Source organism: Cherax quadricarinatus, chromosome 48 (assembly GCF_038502225.1).
Source record: "Cherax quadricarinatus isolate ZL_2023a chromosome 48, ASM3850222v1, whole genome shotgun sequence".
Lineage (NCBI taxonomy): Eukaryota > Metazoa > Arthropoda > Malacostraca > Decapoda > Parastacidae > Cherax > Cherax quadricarinatus.
The window spans coordinates 30870464-30884095 of record NC_091339.1 but is presented as its reverse complement, the minus strand read 5'-3'; the positions used below and the strand labels follow the sequence as shown (position 1 = coordinate 30884095).

Genomic DNA, 13632 nt, shown 5'->3' with positions numbered 1-13632 from the left:
ATACACGCTCCCTGCCTAATACCCCGACCCATGGATACCCACTCCACCAACTTCCCATTTACCTGTACACACACTCCCACACCTTTATACAATGTCTCTGCCCAACGCACCACCTCCTCCCCAAAACCCTGCCTCCTTAATATGTATCACAACACCGCCTGCCAATCTAACGCTAAGACCCCCCCCCCGCTCCCCTCCCAACCCTTCCACAAAATTTTTTATAATACATCGTCCTCCCAGACACACCATATTGTCCTTTCGCAACCACTCTATCCACCACACACTTCAGCCTATTTCCTAAATTTTTTGCAAAAATCTTATAATCAGCACACAGCAATGATAATATCCTAAAGTCCCGCACCGTGTCTTGTCGCTCACCTTTTGGCACTAAAACCACAACTGCAGTTCCCTGCAACCTGCCCATCTTCCCCTCCCTTTTCATCGTATTCATTAGTTCTACTAAGAAGGACTTCAATACTCTCCAATGACTCACATAAAACTTGCAGGGCAAGCCATCCAAACCTGGTGACTTACCTCGTGCCATCCCCTCTAAAGCCCTCCACACCTTCCCTTCTTTAATATCCCCCCCAACGCCATGCGATCACTGCCACTTAGCACACAAGATACATTCTCCCCCAACCCCCCGAAAGCCCTCACATCCACCCCTGCACTCAGTAAATTTCTTCCAAACCACCTATCCACGTAATCACTCATCGCCTCCGTTGTTCTTAACTCCTGTCCCACCCTATATCCACCTAAATCCTCATGTACCACCAGCCTATCAATTTCCATAGCCATACGGCACTGCCTCTGTCCCCGCAACACATAGGCCGATGGGCGATCACCCCACACCACCTCTTCAAATCCACCCTGCACTCTCACCGCATCAAATTTGCCATTCTGCAAATCTCGAATCCTCCCTTTTAACAACTCGATTTCCTCCATGGGATACTGCCTTGCCTGCATGCCCCTCTCATAACAACCTTGCAACCTACCCTCGAAATACTGCTGCAACCCGTACATCATCCAACCCTGGTACTTTCCCCATTGCACATAAAACTGCCAGATCCTCTCCTTAGCTACCCCATCCCACCACCCCAGCAAGTCACCCACATCCCTACCCTCTCCCCACAAATTCTCCCACATTGTCCCAAAATCTAACCCCACCTCCTCCACCCCAAGAAGTCTCACATTTAACTTCCAATACCCTGGATACCTCTTAGGCAAGCTGGCCCATGTCAAGTCCACATAAACAGCTCTATGATCCATGTATACAGCATCTACCATACGCACGCACATCACCCGCACATTTCTCGTCACATATAACCTATCTAGCCTGGCAGCGTATCCCCATCTATGAAACGTATGCTCAACCATCAGGCCCCCACCTCCAATAACATCCCTTAACCCCACGCCCAGCAAAAGATCCCTTAGGCTAACCAAAAAACACCCTGCCCCCCGTGGCTCCACATCCTTTCTACGTACTGCACAATTCCAATCACCGCCTACGATCGTTACTGAGGGAAGAGATCGCAAATAATAAATCAAAACATCATGCACAAACTCATTCTTCACCCGTACATCACGCTCCGCCGGCGCATACACACAAACCGCTGCCAGTCGCTCACCCCTCCACCATCCATCTACCTGGAGTACTCTACCCTCCTCCCCTCCCTCACATCTAATTACAACAAATGGGTTCATCTCCTGAATCAGAATCCCAACCCCGCCTTTCAAACGTTCCGAATATGCCACAAACACACGATATTCAGCCACATTCAAATCCCGACCAACCTTAAAATTATGCTCCTGCACAAACACAATATCTATGGCATAATACCTCAAAAACCCCTGGAGCCACAAACGCTTCACATCCACACACATCCCATTTACATTTACAGTCATACACCTGAAACATTCGTGAAGGGTTTTACATGTTGCCCTGAAACTCCTTTCATAGGCGCATTACCAGCCTTCCTACTTTTCCCACCATGCTCTCCACTGTGAGCACAATTCCCCCCCCCCGGTCGAACACCTGACTGGACACACATGTGGCGCCTCCACTCACCACGTCAGCCCACGGTTTCTTCCCCAGCCTCTGCGCTGGGGTCAAGACATCATCGGAATCAGAGTGCGTTGCCGCCCTCTTTCGCCGAACACTCTCTGCATCCATGTTCTGGTCGGGAGGTGCCTCACTATGCACCTCCACTGCCACCTCAACCATGGTCAACACTCCCATAGAAGTGGAACCCGCAGTCAGTTGACTGCCTCTCCTCTCGTCATCGCTCTCCTCTGGTCCTTCCACCGACTGTACATCATCCCCAGCTCTAGTCGTCTCCAAGAATCTGTCCGTCAACTGCTCTAAAGCCACATCCTCCGCTCGTTCCTCGCCACTCAGCCTGGTCTCCCTTTCCACTGAAGTGGAGACCATAGAGCCTACAGGCATTGATGGGCTCAACCCCACCATCGGGAACTCTCTCTCCGCCTCCTCGCCCCAAGAAGAACCATGGCCATTTACAGGTGTCCCGCTGACAGGCCCCGCCATCGGGTCAGGCCCTCGCTCCGTCCCTCTGCCTGCATCCTGTCTTTGCTGCTGTCTCCCACACTGGGCTGCTATATGGTCATAAGTGCCACATAGCCTGCAAGTCTTGCGCTGCCCTGTATAATACACCATAACTTGTGTCTGGAAGTCTTCTAGGATGACAAACGATGGGATAGAATGCCTCAGCATCATCTTCAGGTTGAACGTACCTTCCGGCAAGCCGGCATATGCCCCATCCGCCCAAGTACCTGCTGTTGCCAGGTGAACAGTACCGTAACGTTCAAAAACGTTCCTTAGGTCTGCCTCGTCACATGAATGAGACGAACTCGTATTGCCGAGTTAACGTCCACACAGCCATCTTGATACTTCTCCACCAGGCGTTCATACACTGCCATCGATCGTAGCTTGACGAATATCCGGTAAGCCCCATTGAGTGATACTCCATACAGATTCTGATTAGCAATGCCGTATGTGTCGTGAATAATCATAGGTAGAATCACCTGTGTGGACTGAGGTGTAACTACACCCCGCACTAAATCAAAGCACACAGTGTTGACATGCCTTCTTGTATTCTGTGCCATCTTGAGAAAATCAAACTGCGCAGGAAGGCCTCTCAACCAGGAGCATGTGCGCAGCACAACCACATGGCCCGAGAGCGATATGGTCAATGTTTGTTCCAGAGTTGTGATCTTGCCGAGGTACTGTGTGTTGGAGGTTTGTAGTTCCTTAATTTCCCGAGTTAACATGTCATTTGAGGTTTTAAATTCCAGCATTTCCAGAGATGACTTGTTGATTTTTGTACTCTGGATCCTGATGAATTTAGCTATTTCTGCATCTTTAATATTTAAATTATCTAATCTATGGAAGAAATTATCTTCAATGTTTGTGGCGGTGGCCATGTTTCTTGTTGTTTGGCGAGTGTTGTGGGGGTGGCAATGGGTGGTGAGGGTTGCATCCTTCTGGCTGGTAGTACACGTAGTAATGCTTCCCTTACCTGTAGTGTTACGAGTCCTGGATGGTTACTGGATCTTCTTTCATTGCCCTGACCCTCTAGCCATTGTGGTAGAACATGGTAATGAATATGATATTGTGTATACGGACATCAGTAAGGCTTTCAATAGAGTTCCACATCAGAGGCTATTGAGGAAACTTAAGGCACACGGAATAGGAGGAGAAATTTTTTCCTGGGTAGAGGCATGACTGACAAAAAGGCAGCAGAGAGTTTGCATAAATGGGGAGAAATCAGAATGGTGGCACGTCACAAGCGGTGTTCCGCAGGGGTCAGTATTGGGCCCGTTGTTGTTCACAATTTACATAAACGACATAGATGATGGAATAAATAGCGACATAAGCAAATTTGCTGATGACACCAAAATAGGCCGGCCAATTCATTCTAATGAGGGCACTAGAGCACTCCAGGATGATTTGAATAGACTAATGCAATGGTCGGAGAAGTGGCAGATGCAGTTTAATATTAACAAATGCAAAGTTCTAAATGTTGGACAGGAAAATAACCATGCCGCATATAAACTAAATAATGTAGATCTTAATACTACTGATTGTGAAAAGGATTTAGGAGTTCTGGTTAGCAATAATCTAAAACCAAGACAACAGTGCATTAATTAGTGTTCACAATAAAGCTAACAGAATCCTTGGCTTCATATCTAGAAGTATAAATAATAGAAGTCCTCAGGTTGTTCTTCAACTCTATATATCCTTGGTTAGGCCTCATTTAGATTATGCTGCACAGCTCTGGTCACCGTATTACAGAATGGATATAAATGCTCTGGAAAACGTACAGAGGAGGGTGACAAAGTTGGTCATATGTATCAGAAATCTTCCCTATGAGGATAGACTGAGGGCCCTGAATCTGCAATCTCTTGAAAGGCATAGAATTTGGGGGATATGATCGAGGTGTATAAATGGAAAACAGGAATAAATAAAGGGGATGTAAATAGCGTGTTGAAAATTTCCAGCCAAGACAGGACTCGAAGCAATGGTTTCAAGTTGGAAAAATTCAGATTCAGGAAGGATATAGGAAAACACTGGTTTGGCAATAGAGTTGTGGATGGGTGGAACAAACTCACGAGTACAGTTATTGAGGCTAAAACGTTGTGAAGTTTTAAAAATAGGTTAGATAAATACATGAGTGGGTGTGGGTGGGTGTGAGTTGGGCCTGACTAGCTTGTCCTACTAGGTCTGATGCCTTGCTCCTTCCTTAAGTGGAAGTGACCTGACTAGGTGGGTCATTGGGCTATTTGGGGAGGGGAACATGGACCTGCTTCCCATAGATCAGGAGGCCTGTTGAAGTGTTCCTTCTTTCTTATGTTCTTATGTTAACAGTAGCTTCAGATAATTTGTTGGCAATGGGTAATGGGCAGATATTGAGAAATTTCACTTCGCATAGCAGTTGGGTAGGTGGTGGTAATACAAGTCTTTTTAGTTGATAATATTGCGTATATCTGGGTGATTTCTGCTGCTGATTTACATCATTCTGGGTCTCCACGTATGTTAGTGTTATGTGAGTCTTTGCTAGACCATCACAGGGTTGTTAGGAACCTCTGGAGGATGTAAAACAGGAGAAAAAGTGTTGCACAAGTCTCGCTCACGTAACTGTCACTCACAAGTGTCACTCAAATAGTGTCAATCACAAAAGTGTCACTTAAAAAAGTGTCACTCAGTGTCACAACAGTATCACTCTCAACAGTGACACTGACAACACTTTCGCAAGAGTGTCACTCACACCAGTGTCACTCACACCAGTGTCACTCACACTAGTGTCACTCACATCAGTGTCACTCACACCAGTGTCACTCACACCAGTGTCACTCACACTAGTGTCACTCACATCAGTGTCACTCACACCAGTGTCACTCACACCAGTGTCACTCACATTAGTGTCACTCACATCAGTGTCACTCACACTAGTGCCAATCACATCAGTGTCACTCATATCAGTGTCACTCAGTGTCACAACAGTGTCACTCACAACAGTGTTACTCACATTAGTGTCACTCACACCAGTGTCACAACAGTGTCACTCACAAGAGTGTCACTCCCATCAGTGTCACTCACATTAGTGTCATTCATAGCACTAAACACCAGGTACATCAACACTGAAGGGAACAGAAGAACAACAGTGAAGGACTCACCCTCCTGGTGGTTGTAGCTCCTGGACCAGGTCACAGGCATGACTCACTATATCATCACTCACGTCAGTCAGTTCAAGCGTCACCTTGTGTGTGCTGGGTAGTGACGTCAACGCTGCTGCTGTCACTGCTGCTGCTGACATTCTCACACCTGTAGGGGTACACCATACTGTCACCATCATCACCATGACGTCACCATTATCACCATGATGTCACCATCATCACCACAACTTTATCAACGCACCGACACTGTAGAGGAACTTGTTAGATAATTACACTTTTCTGCATGATAACAGGAGATGTATGACAAGAAAAGCCACTCATCTTTGTTGATAACTAAGATCTCTTGCATCTGCGATTCAAGAGATCTCTGCAGTGACTGTCAGGTTCCTCTTTTACAGAAGCTGTAGATGATGAGTAACCTGTGAAAGTCTGGATAATAAATGAGTGTATTCCAGTGTCTCTGAAAACCTGGAATATAGTGGGTTACTCATATCTGGCCTCTTTAAGGGGGTCTCCTTGTCACGGTAAAGAGGCTATTGGTCTGAGGAATTGGACCTTTTGGTCTTCTTCCTCAGACCGAACCTAATTACCTCCAATCCTCCTTTCCTATCCAATCGTCTCCATCCCCCCCCCTTTTCCCTTTCCTCCCCCCTCCCATCCCACCCTTTTCCCCACCCTGTTTGTAGCTTCTGGGGTCCTCCCCTCTGGGATTATGGTTTCTTTGTAAGGGATAGTGCGCCGGGCTTCATTCCACTCCATGGGGTCCCTCGGGAGTGGTGTAGTTTGTCGTGGAATCTGGATTGCCTGGAGGCGCCCTACTCCCTTCCTGGATTTTCAGGAGGCGGGGTGGGGTGTATTGCAGGTGGCAGTTGTATCTCTGGAGGCTGCTTGTCTGTTCTGGGAGGTGGCAGCCAAGGGAGGTATGCGTTGTGACGGGTATCCGACCGCCTTCTCTTTTGTCTGCTGAGGTGGCTCGATGGATGTGGGGTTGCTATCCCAGAGCACTGATTTACTGGCGTGAAGGGTTGGTTATGGCACAGGTTCCACACTGCATCTGTGCTGCTGTTGGTGTCTAGATCCTCTTGGATGAGGAGAGGAACTAATGGCCTTTTCATGCCTTTTAATAACTGTCCCTCCACTGTCCCTCTTTCTTTCTTTTCTTTCTTTTTTTTCAGAAAATAATAATAAGAAAGGTGTACCACTACCATGGAGTCCTCATTCTTTGACCTCCCTCCTCCTCCCAGGCCCCTTTTTGTTATTGCATCCTGTTTTGACCCTGCTTCATTAATGGACCATTCTCTAGACTTTTCCCATACTGCTGTACCTTCTGCTATGACGCTTCATCACCTGCTCCACGTGCCGAGGCTCCACCTGTTTCTTATAATTCCTCTGTCCCTTGTACGTCTTTAGCTTTGCATCTGGTTTCCCCAAATACAGTGCGATGGTTTTCAGATTGACCACCTGTCTCAGGTCCAATTCCTAAATGTTCCAAACCATTTGCTGATGACAGTTCTTCGATTTCTGCTCATTCCACCCAGAAACGACCTACATGACATCCACTTCCTTTATGCACCATGTTTACAATTACACAGGGAACTAAATTCTTTTCCTAGCAACCGACATCTCCTATTGATTATCTTTCAGCCCACAGTGTCGGTAACGCTCTCTTACAACATGTTGGCCAAAATATATCCTTCCATGCTCTTCAGAGTGGTGTGCACATTGTTACATTTCAGAATGCAGGCCAAGCTCATGATCTTTCCCATGTTACTTCTATTGATAATGTTCCTGTCACAGTTCACAGGCACACTACTCTCAATTCTTGCAGTGGTACCATTGTACAGTGTGATTTTCTGTCTTGAGGTGACGATATTTTAGAGCAATTAGCCCTCCAGGACCTCCTGATTCTCAAAGTGGGTACGTAAGTACTGCCCTCTTGTGGGCGGAGGCACTTTCCCAATAACATTGCCCACTTACCCTTTGACTGCCATTAACTCCCATCCTCTGTTTATACCACAAGACATCACCTAGGGGTCCGAAAAGTAGTCCTTACACCCCAACAGTGTCGAAATTATTGGTGCTTTGGACATCCAGCTAAATACTGCAGGTCTGTGGCAGAGTGCCCAGTCTGCAGTGCTATGGATCATGCCAATATATATTGCAGTTTTTCCCCACTTGTCTTAATTGCAACAAGTCTCACTCTTCTTTTTCCCACCGATGTCCTTATTCTTGAGTAGCTAGGAAACCTCCAACGTCGGCGGACCTCCCGCCTACCAGCTCCTCCAGTGTAGTGTCTTCCGGGGTCACCCCCATTCATTCATGGTTTCTCCCTCTGAAACCCTCACCTCCTTACCTCTTCCTATCTTTATTTCTTCAGCTTCCCCACTCCCGCTAGTTTCTCAGTGTGAAAGGCCTCGCACGCCTGCACCATCTTTGTGCCTATCACCTGCAAAGTTGAACCTGTCTCCTAAGCCTAAATCTCTTCGCATTCCTCTGGTACTTATAATTCCCCAACAGTTCTCCTTTTCGGCTTCATTGCCTAGTTCTCGCCACCTTTCTAACTCTCACATGAAGGTGGAGGTTCACTCCTCCTAGTGGGGTCCCCTCTTCTCCTGCTTCACCCCCAGACTCCTTCTTCAGCCCGCTTCCAGCCTCTTTCCTCTCCTGTTCCACCATAGGTCTCTTCTGTCCCTGCCAACACATCTCACCAGGTTCATACTCCCCCACCCTCTTAGACCTCTTTGCTACCCTCTATAATCTCCCTGATCTCTATGTGTTCTCTTCCTCACCTGTCTCTGAAGTCATGGTATTGGCATCTTCCTTGTCCGCTGAAACACTTGATACTATCTCTGACTATATTACAGAGATGAAACCCTCGATGGTCACTGGTGTGCCCCCTTATGCCCCTTCTTAGTTCTCACAACTCTCGCAGCAGTCTTTTCCTTCACAACATTCTGATGCCTCCCTGCTTACTCGCATTCCATTGCCTCCACACATTGACTTCACTGACCCTTCAAGCTTGTAGATCTTATCTTCTCATTGTTAGCATACCTACCTCAGAGGTAATCAAGGAGAGCTCCTGATGTTCTTCTCCAAACTTTTTCGAGTGTGTGTCGAGTTACAAGAACCTAAAGTTCGTTCAGCTGTTATCCATCCCGTATCGGGCAATGTACTGCTGCATTCTTCTGATCCCCTTCCTGGTGAAACTTTTAATGAGAGTGAACTTCTTGTACGCATTGGTATACCATCATTATTCTGTTTCAAGAGGTCTTTGTTCTCTGCAGCATTATACTGTAGCCAATATTTATTTGCACAGGTGTTATACAGTTTGCTCTCTATATCTCTCCAATTTTTGTGCATTCTGCATCTCGGAAGTTGCATTCTTAATCTTTTCTCTGCCACTGCCGATCTTGTTGTTAGGTGATTTTAATGCTCATCATCACTTCTCATCCTCTTCACATTTTAAACACGGATGCTCCAACCAATTTTGACTCTTGCACTCAGTCTCTCTCTCATGCATTGAGATTCCTATCTGCTCCTCATCAACTGCACTTGATTATGCTTGGTCTATTCTCCCGGATTTGCATGACAGTGATCGCGTTCCTATTCTTCTTAGTTCTACCACACGTTCTCGACCTCGTAGTCCCCGCTGGCAATTTGGTCGAGTGAACTAGGACCTATACTCTCATCTTACAGCTTTTTGTGGGGGCTCTCTTCGTCCACTATTGATGAGCTGATGCACCAGTTTTATTCCTCAAACCTTGGGCAGGCATTCTCAGATGTGCGTGCCTTTGTGGTCTCCTGCATGTGCCCATGCAGTGCATTTCAAATGCACTGCGTGGGGCCATCATCGATATAATTCGACCGCATATCATCTTTTGGATTTTAAGCAGCAAGGGCAGTCACTCGCCGTATCATACGCGATGCAAAATACACTTGTTGGAAGACTACGTTTCCTCCATTACCTCAACTTCCTTTATGTGTGCAGTTTGGACCCAGCTTCCGTTTTACGGGTTGCTGATGTTAGTGTTACAGAACCTCTTGAAGTTGCCATGGAAATTGGGAAATATCTTGTTCATGCCTCTCAATGGCTTCACCTCTGTCCCTCTTTTCTCTCTTCAAAGTCTGCCAGAGAGCAATCACCCTTGGATTTCTCTTCTAATGGGATGGAGCCTTATAACATACTTTTTACTCTCTTAGAGCTAGAGTCCAGGCTTTCCACTTGCCGGTCATCGGCAGCTGGGCCTGATGATATTCATATCTGTATGCTACAGCATATGCATTCTACAGCCCTTACAGTCCTTTTGTGCCTTTCCAATCTTGTTTGGATGCGAGGGGTTCTCCATTAACAATGGAAATCTGTCATTGTACTACTATTTCGTAAGCCAGGCACTTAGGGGCTTGATACCTCTCACTATTGTCCCATTGCTCTGACCAGTATAGTCTGCAAGGTGATGACATGATTGGTGAATAGGCGTCTGATATGGTATTTGGAGACTCACCTCGCCAATATGGCTTTTGAAAGTGCCGCTCTTCTTTGGACCTTTTGCTCCACTTAGATACGTATGTGCAAAATACATTTGTTAATAAACACTCCATCCTGGTTGTCTTTTTTCTATCACAAGAAGACATATGACACCACTTGGAGGTATAACATCTTTGCCCAGGCCCACTCCAAGGTAATCTACAGACCTTCCTTGCTACTTTCTTATCTAAAAGGCATTTTCGTGTCTGTCTTGGAGCCTCACTTTCCTCAGGCTTTAAGGCCGAGGGAGTCCCACAAGGTTGTCTCCTTAGCACTACCCTTTTTCTCTTAGCTATAAATGACCTACCTTCCATTCTTCCATCGTATATTTGGTAGTTACTTTATGTGGACGACTTCACTATTGCTTACGAAAGTGCTGACTGTCTCTTGGCAGCGGCCTTCATTCAGGATGTGTTTGACCATGTTTCCCATTGGGCCACTTCTCATGGATTTAAATTTTCTAGTGCAGAAACACTGAGATTAGTGGTCACCAAAGGTCATCCTGTTCTAGCTGTCTGGGGGATTAGTGTGGAGCGTTATAGAGCATCATGGCTTGCTGTAGTGTTCTGGTATCTCAGGTTAAAGTGTTGAAGGAGGAGGTTCTACTTCTCCAAGAGGAAAATAGTAAGCTGAAAATTCGTCTAGAGTGAATTTGCGAACGGTGGAAACAGAGAGGAGTAAAAGGTAACCAACAGCGAGTTGAAGAGTGCAGCCGCTTCAAGTGGAATGTGGTCTCCACTAAAGGTAGAAGAATCAAGATGAGGAAGCTTAATAGAGAGGACTTGAAGGTAGAAAATTGATTCTCTGTTCTCCAGGATGAGTGAAGTTCAGTGGATATCGAGGTGAAAGGTACCACTTATTCTCTTGCTAATCAGTAAAAGAACATTCTGGTTGTAGGTGACTCACAGGTAAGATAGATGGACCATGCTTTGTGTAACAGAGATAAGAATGTTGGACAAAGAGTGGGTTTCCCAGAAATTGGTGTTGATGACATAGTCAAGAAGTTGGATAATATTATGTCAGGTTATGGGAACAAGTCTTAGAACAAGTCAGCCATAGAAGTAATTAAGTCTGAGGGAGGGATTCCAGTCATATGTAGCATCTTGCCTAGAAAGGGAGTGGGCAATGAATTCATGTCTAGGGGAATTGGTGTAAATTACTGGCTAGATAGGTACTGCAAGGAACTTGCAATCCCATTCATTGATAACTGGGACAAATTTTATGGCAAACGTGATATATATGCAAGAGATGGGGGACATCTCTCAAGGGCCAAAGTGGTTGCATTAGCCAACTCGATTGAGGGGATCATTGCTGACTTGTCTAGGACTTTAAATTGATAGATTATTGAGGTATGGGTATTTGTGAGAAACATTCAGGCTGCAGTACAAGGATTGAAAACAGAAGATGTTTCCAGGGTACCTCAGAAATATGTTTCCTAGACAATATTCAAAATAAGTTGCTTGTAAAGGCAAAGTAATTAATCAACAAACGAGGAGAGACACTAGAGGAGAGTGACTAGCTCCCTTAAGGTTTACTATACTAATAGTAGGAGTCTAAGAAATAAGACAGATGAGGTAAAATTACTAGCATGTGCAGGTAATACAGATACTATTAGTATAACGGAGACCTGGTTCAACCTGAGAGATATGGACATGCCTTCAGAATGCCACGCACAAGGTTAGAAACTATTCGACATTGATTGGGGTCAACAAGAAGGGTGGTAGAGTGGCGATGTACGTCAGAGATAATTTAAATTGTTGTGTTAGACAAGATATAAGATTAAAAGCATTGGACACAGAATCTGTTTGGTTACAGTTACTCAAGGGTCGTGACAAATTAATTCTGGGTGCAATTTATTGGCCTCCACATCTTGATAGGGAGTATAGTATGGGACGAAATTCATAAGGCATCTAGATATGAAAATGTTGTGTTAGTGGGAGATTTTTAACTTTAGACAAATTGATTGGAACAATGTGACAGGAAATCTCGAACATAGTAACTTTCTTGATATGATTCAGGATTGCTTTCTGTAACAGTTTGTGACAGAACCAACTAGAGAGAAGAATGTACTTCGCTTGGTTCTTGCCAACAAGGAATCATTAATTAATAATCTTGAAGTTATTGATGAGCTTGAGTAAAGCAATCACAAATCACTTAGTTTCAATATATCATGGAATTACCCGGATAACTGCATCAAGTCTCTGTCCCAGACTTTTGCTTGGCCGATATCATGGGACTGAGAAATTACCTGGGTGGACTAAATTAGAATGACCTGACTATGGGTCAGGTCATTGCTGCCAATATGATGTTTTCAGAGCATAGTTCTAGCTGCCCAGGCAACTTATGTTCCAAGTAGGGAAATTAGATCAACCAAAAATTATCCCAAATGGATGAACAATAGATTGAAACGTTTCAATGGTCAAAAGAGAGGCATATATAGGCATATCAAAAGAGGGGATGGACAGTTAGGAAATCAATATTTTCAGTTAAAGAGAGAAATAATAAAGTGAATAAGAAAAGGTAAAAGAGATTATGAAGCTAAAGTAACAAGGGATTCGAAGACTAACCCAAAAGGCTTTTTTCAGGTATATAGAAATAAGATTAAGGACAATATAGACCCACTCAAAAGAAACTCAGGTCAGGTCACTGACAGTGATAAAGAAACGTGTGAAATGTTTAACTCATATTTCCTCTCAGCTTTTATACAGGAAGATACTAGCGAAATTCCAGAAATAATAAATTATGTGGAACAGGACGATAATAAACTATGCACGATTTTGGTAACTATTGACATGGTCCCAAGACAAATAAATAAATTAAAACCTAACACATCCACAGGCCCTGATGAACTGTTTACAAGGGTGTTAAAGGAATGTAAAGAGGAACTTAGCAAACTTTTCACTTGCCTTTCCAACATATCACTACAAATTGGCATAGTGTCAGACAAGTGGAAAATGACAAATGTAATACTTACTTACAAAGCAGGTGACAAGTCCTTAGCTTCGAACTATAGACCAATAAACCTTACCTCCATAGTGAGAAAATTTATGGAATCATTAATTGCCGAGGCAATTCGTAGCCATCTTGGAAGGCATAAGCTAATTAATGAATCTCAACACGGTTTACAAAGGGGCGTTCCTGCCTTATGAATTTTCTTCCATTTTTCACAAATGAATTTGAGGAGGTAGATCATGGTAATGAATACGATATTGTGTATGTGGACTTCAGTAAGGCTTTTGAGAGAGTTCCATATCAGAGGATATTGAAAAAAATTAAAGCGCATAGAATAGGAGAAATTTTTTTCCTGGGTAGAGGTGTGGTTGATAGATAAGCAGCAGAGAGTTTCTTCAATGGGGAGAAATGAAAATGGAGACACGTCACAAACGGTGTTCCACAGAGGTCAGTGTTGGGCC

General features: G+C 44.8%; 1 protein-coding gene across 8 annotated transcripts in view; it reads right to left on the bottom strand.

Annotated features, from left to right (window-relative positions):
* LOC128696160 (uncharacterized) overlaps nucleotides 1-13632 on the bottom strand; it is a 175533-nt gene that overhangs the window by 76826 nt on the left and 85075 nt on the right. For all 8 annotated transcript variants that reach the window (XR_011393286.1, XR_011393285.1, XR_011393287.1 and 5 more), the window contains one exon: nucleotides 5695-5842. Coding sequence is in view for 1 of the 8 variants with exons in the window: in XM_070095059.1 (XP_069951160.1) it covers nucleotides 5695-5842 (148 nt within the window). In the remaining 7 variants the exon portion in view is untranslated. The remainder of the gene's footprint in view (nucleotides 1-5694; nucleotides 5843-13632) is intronic.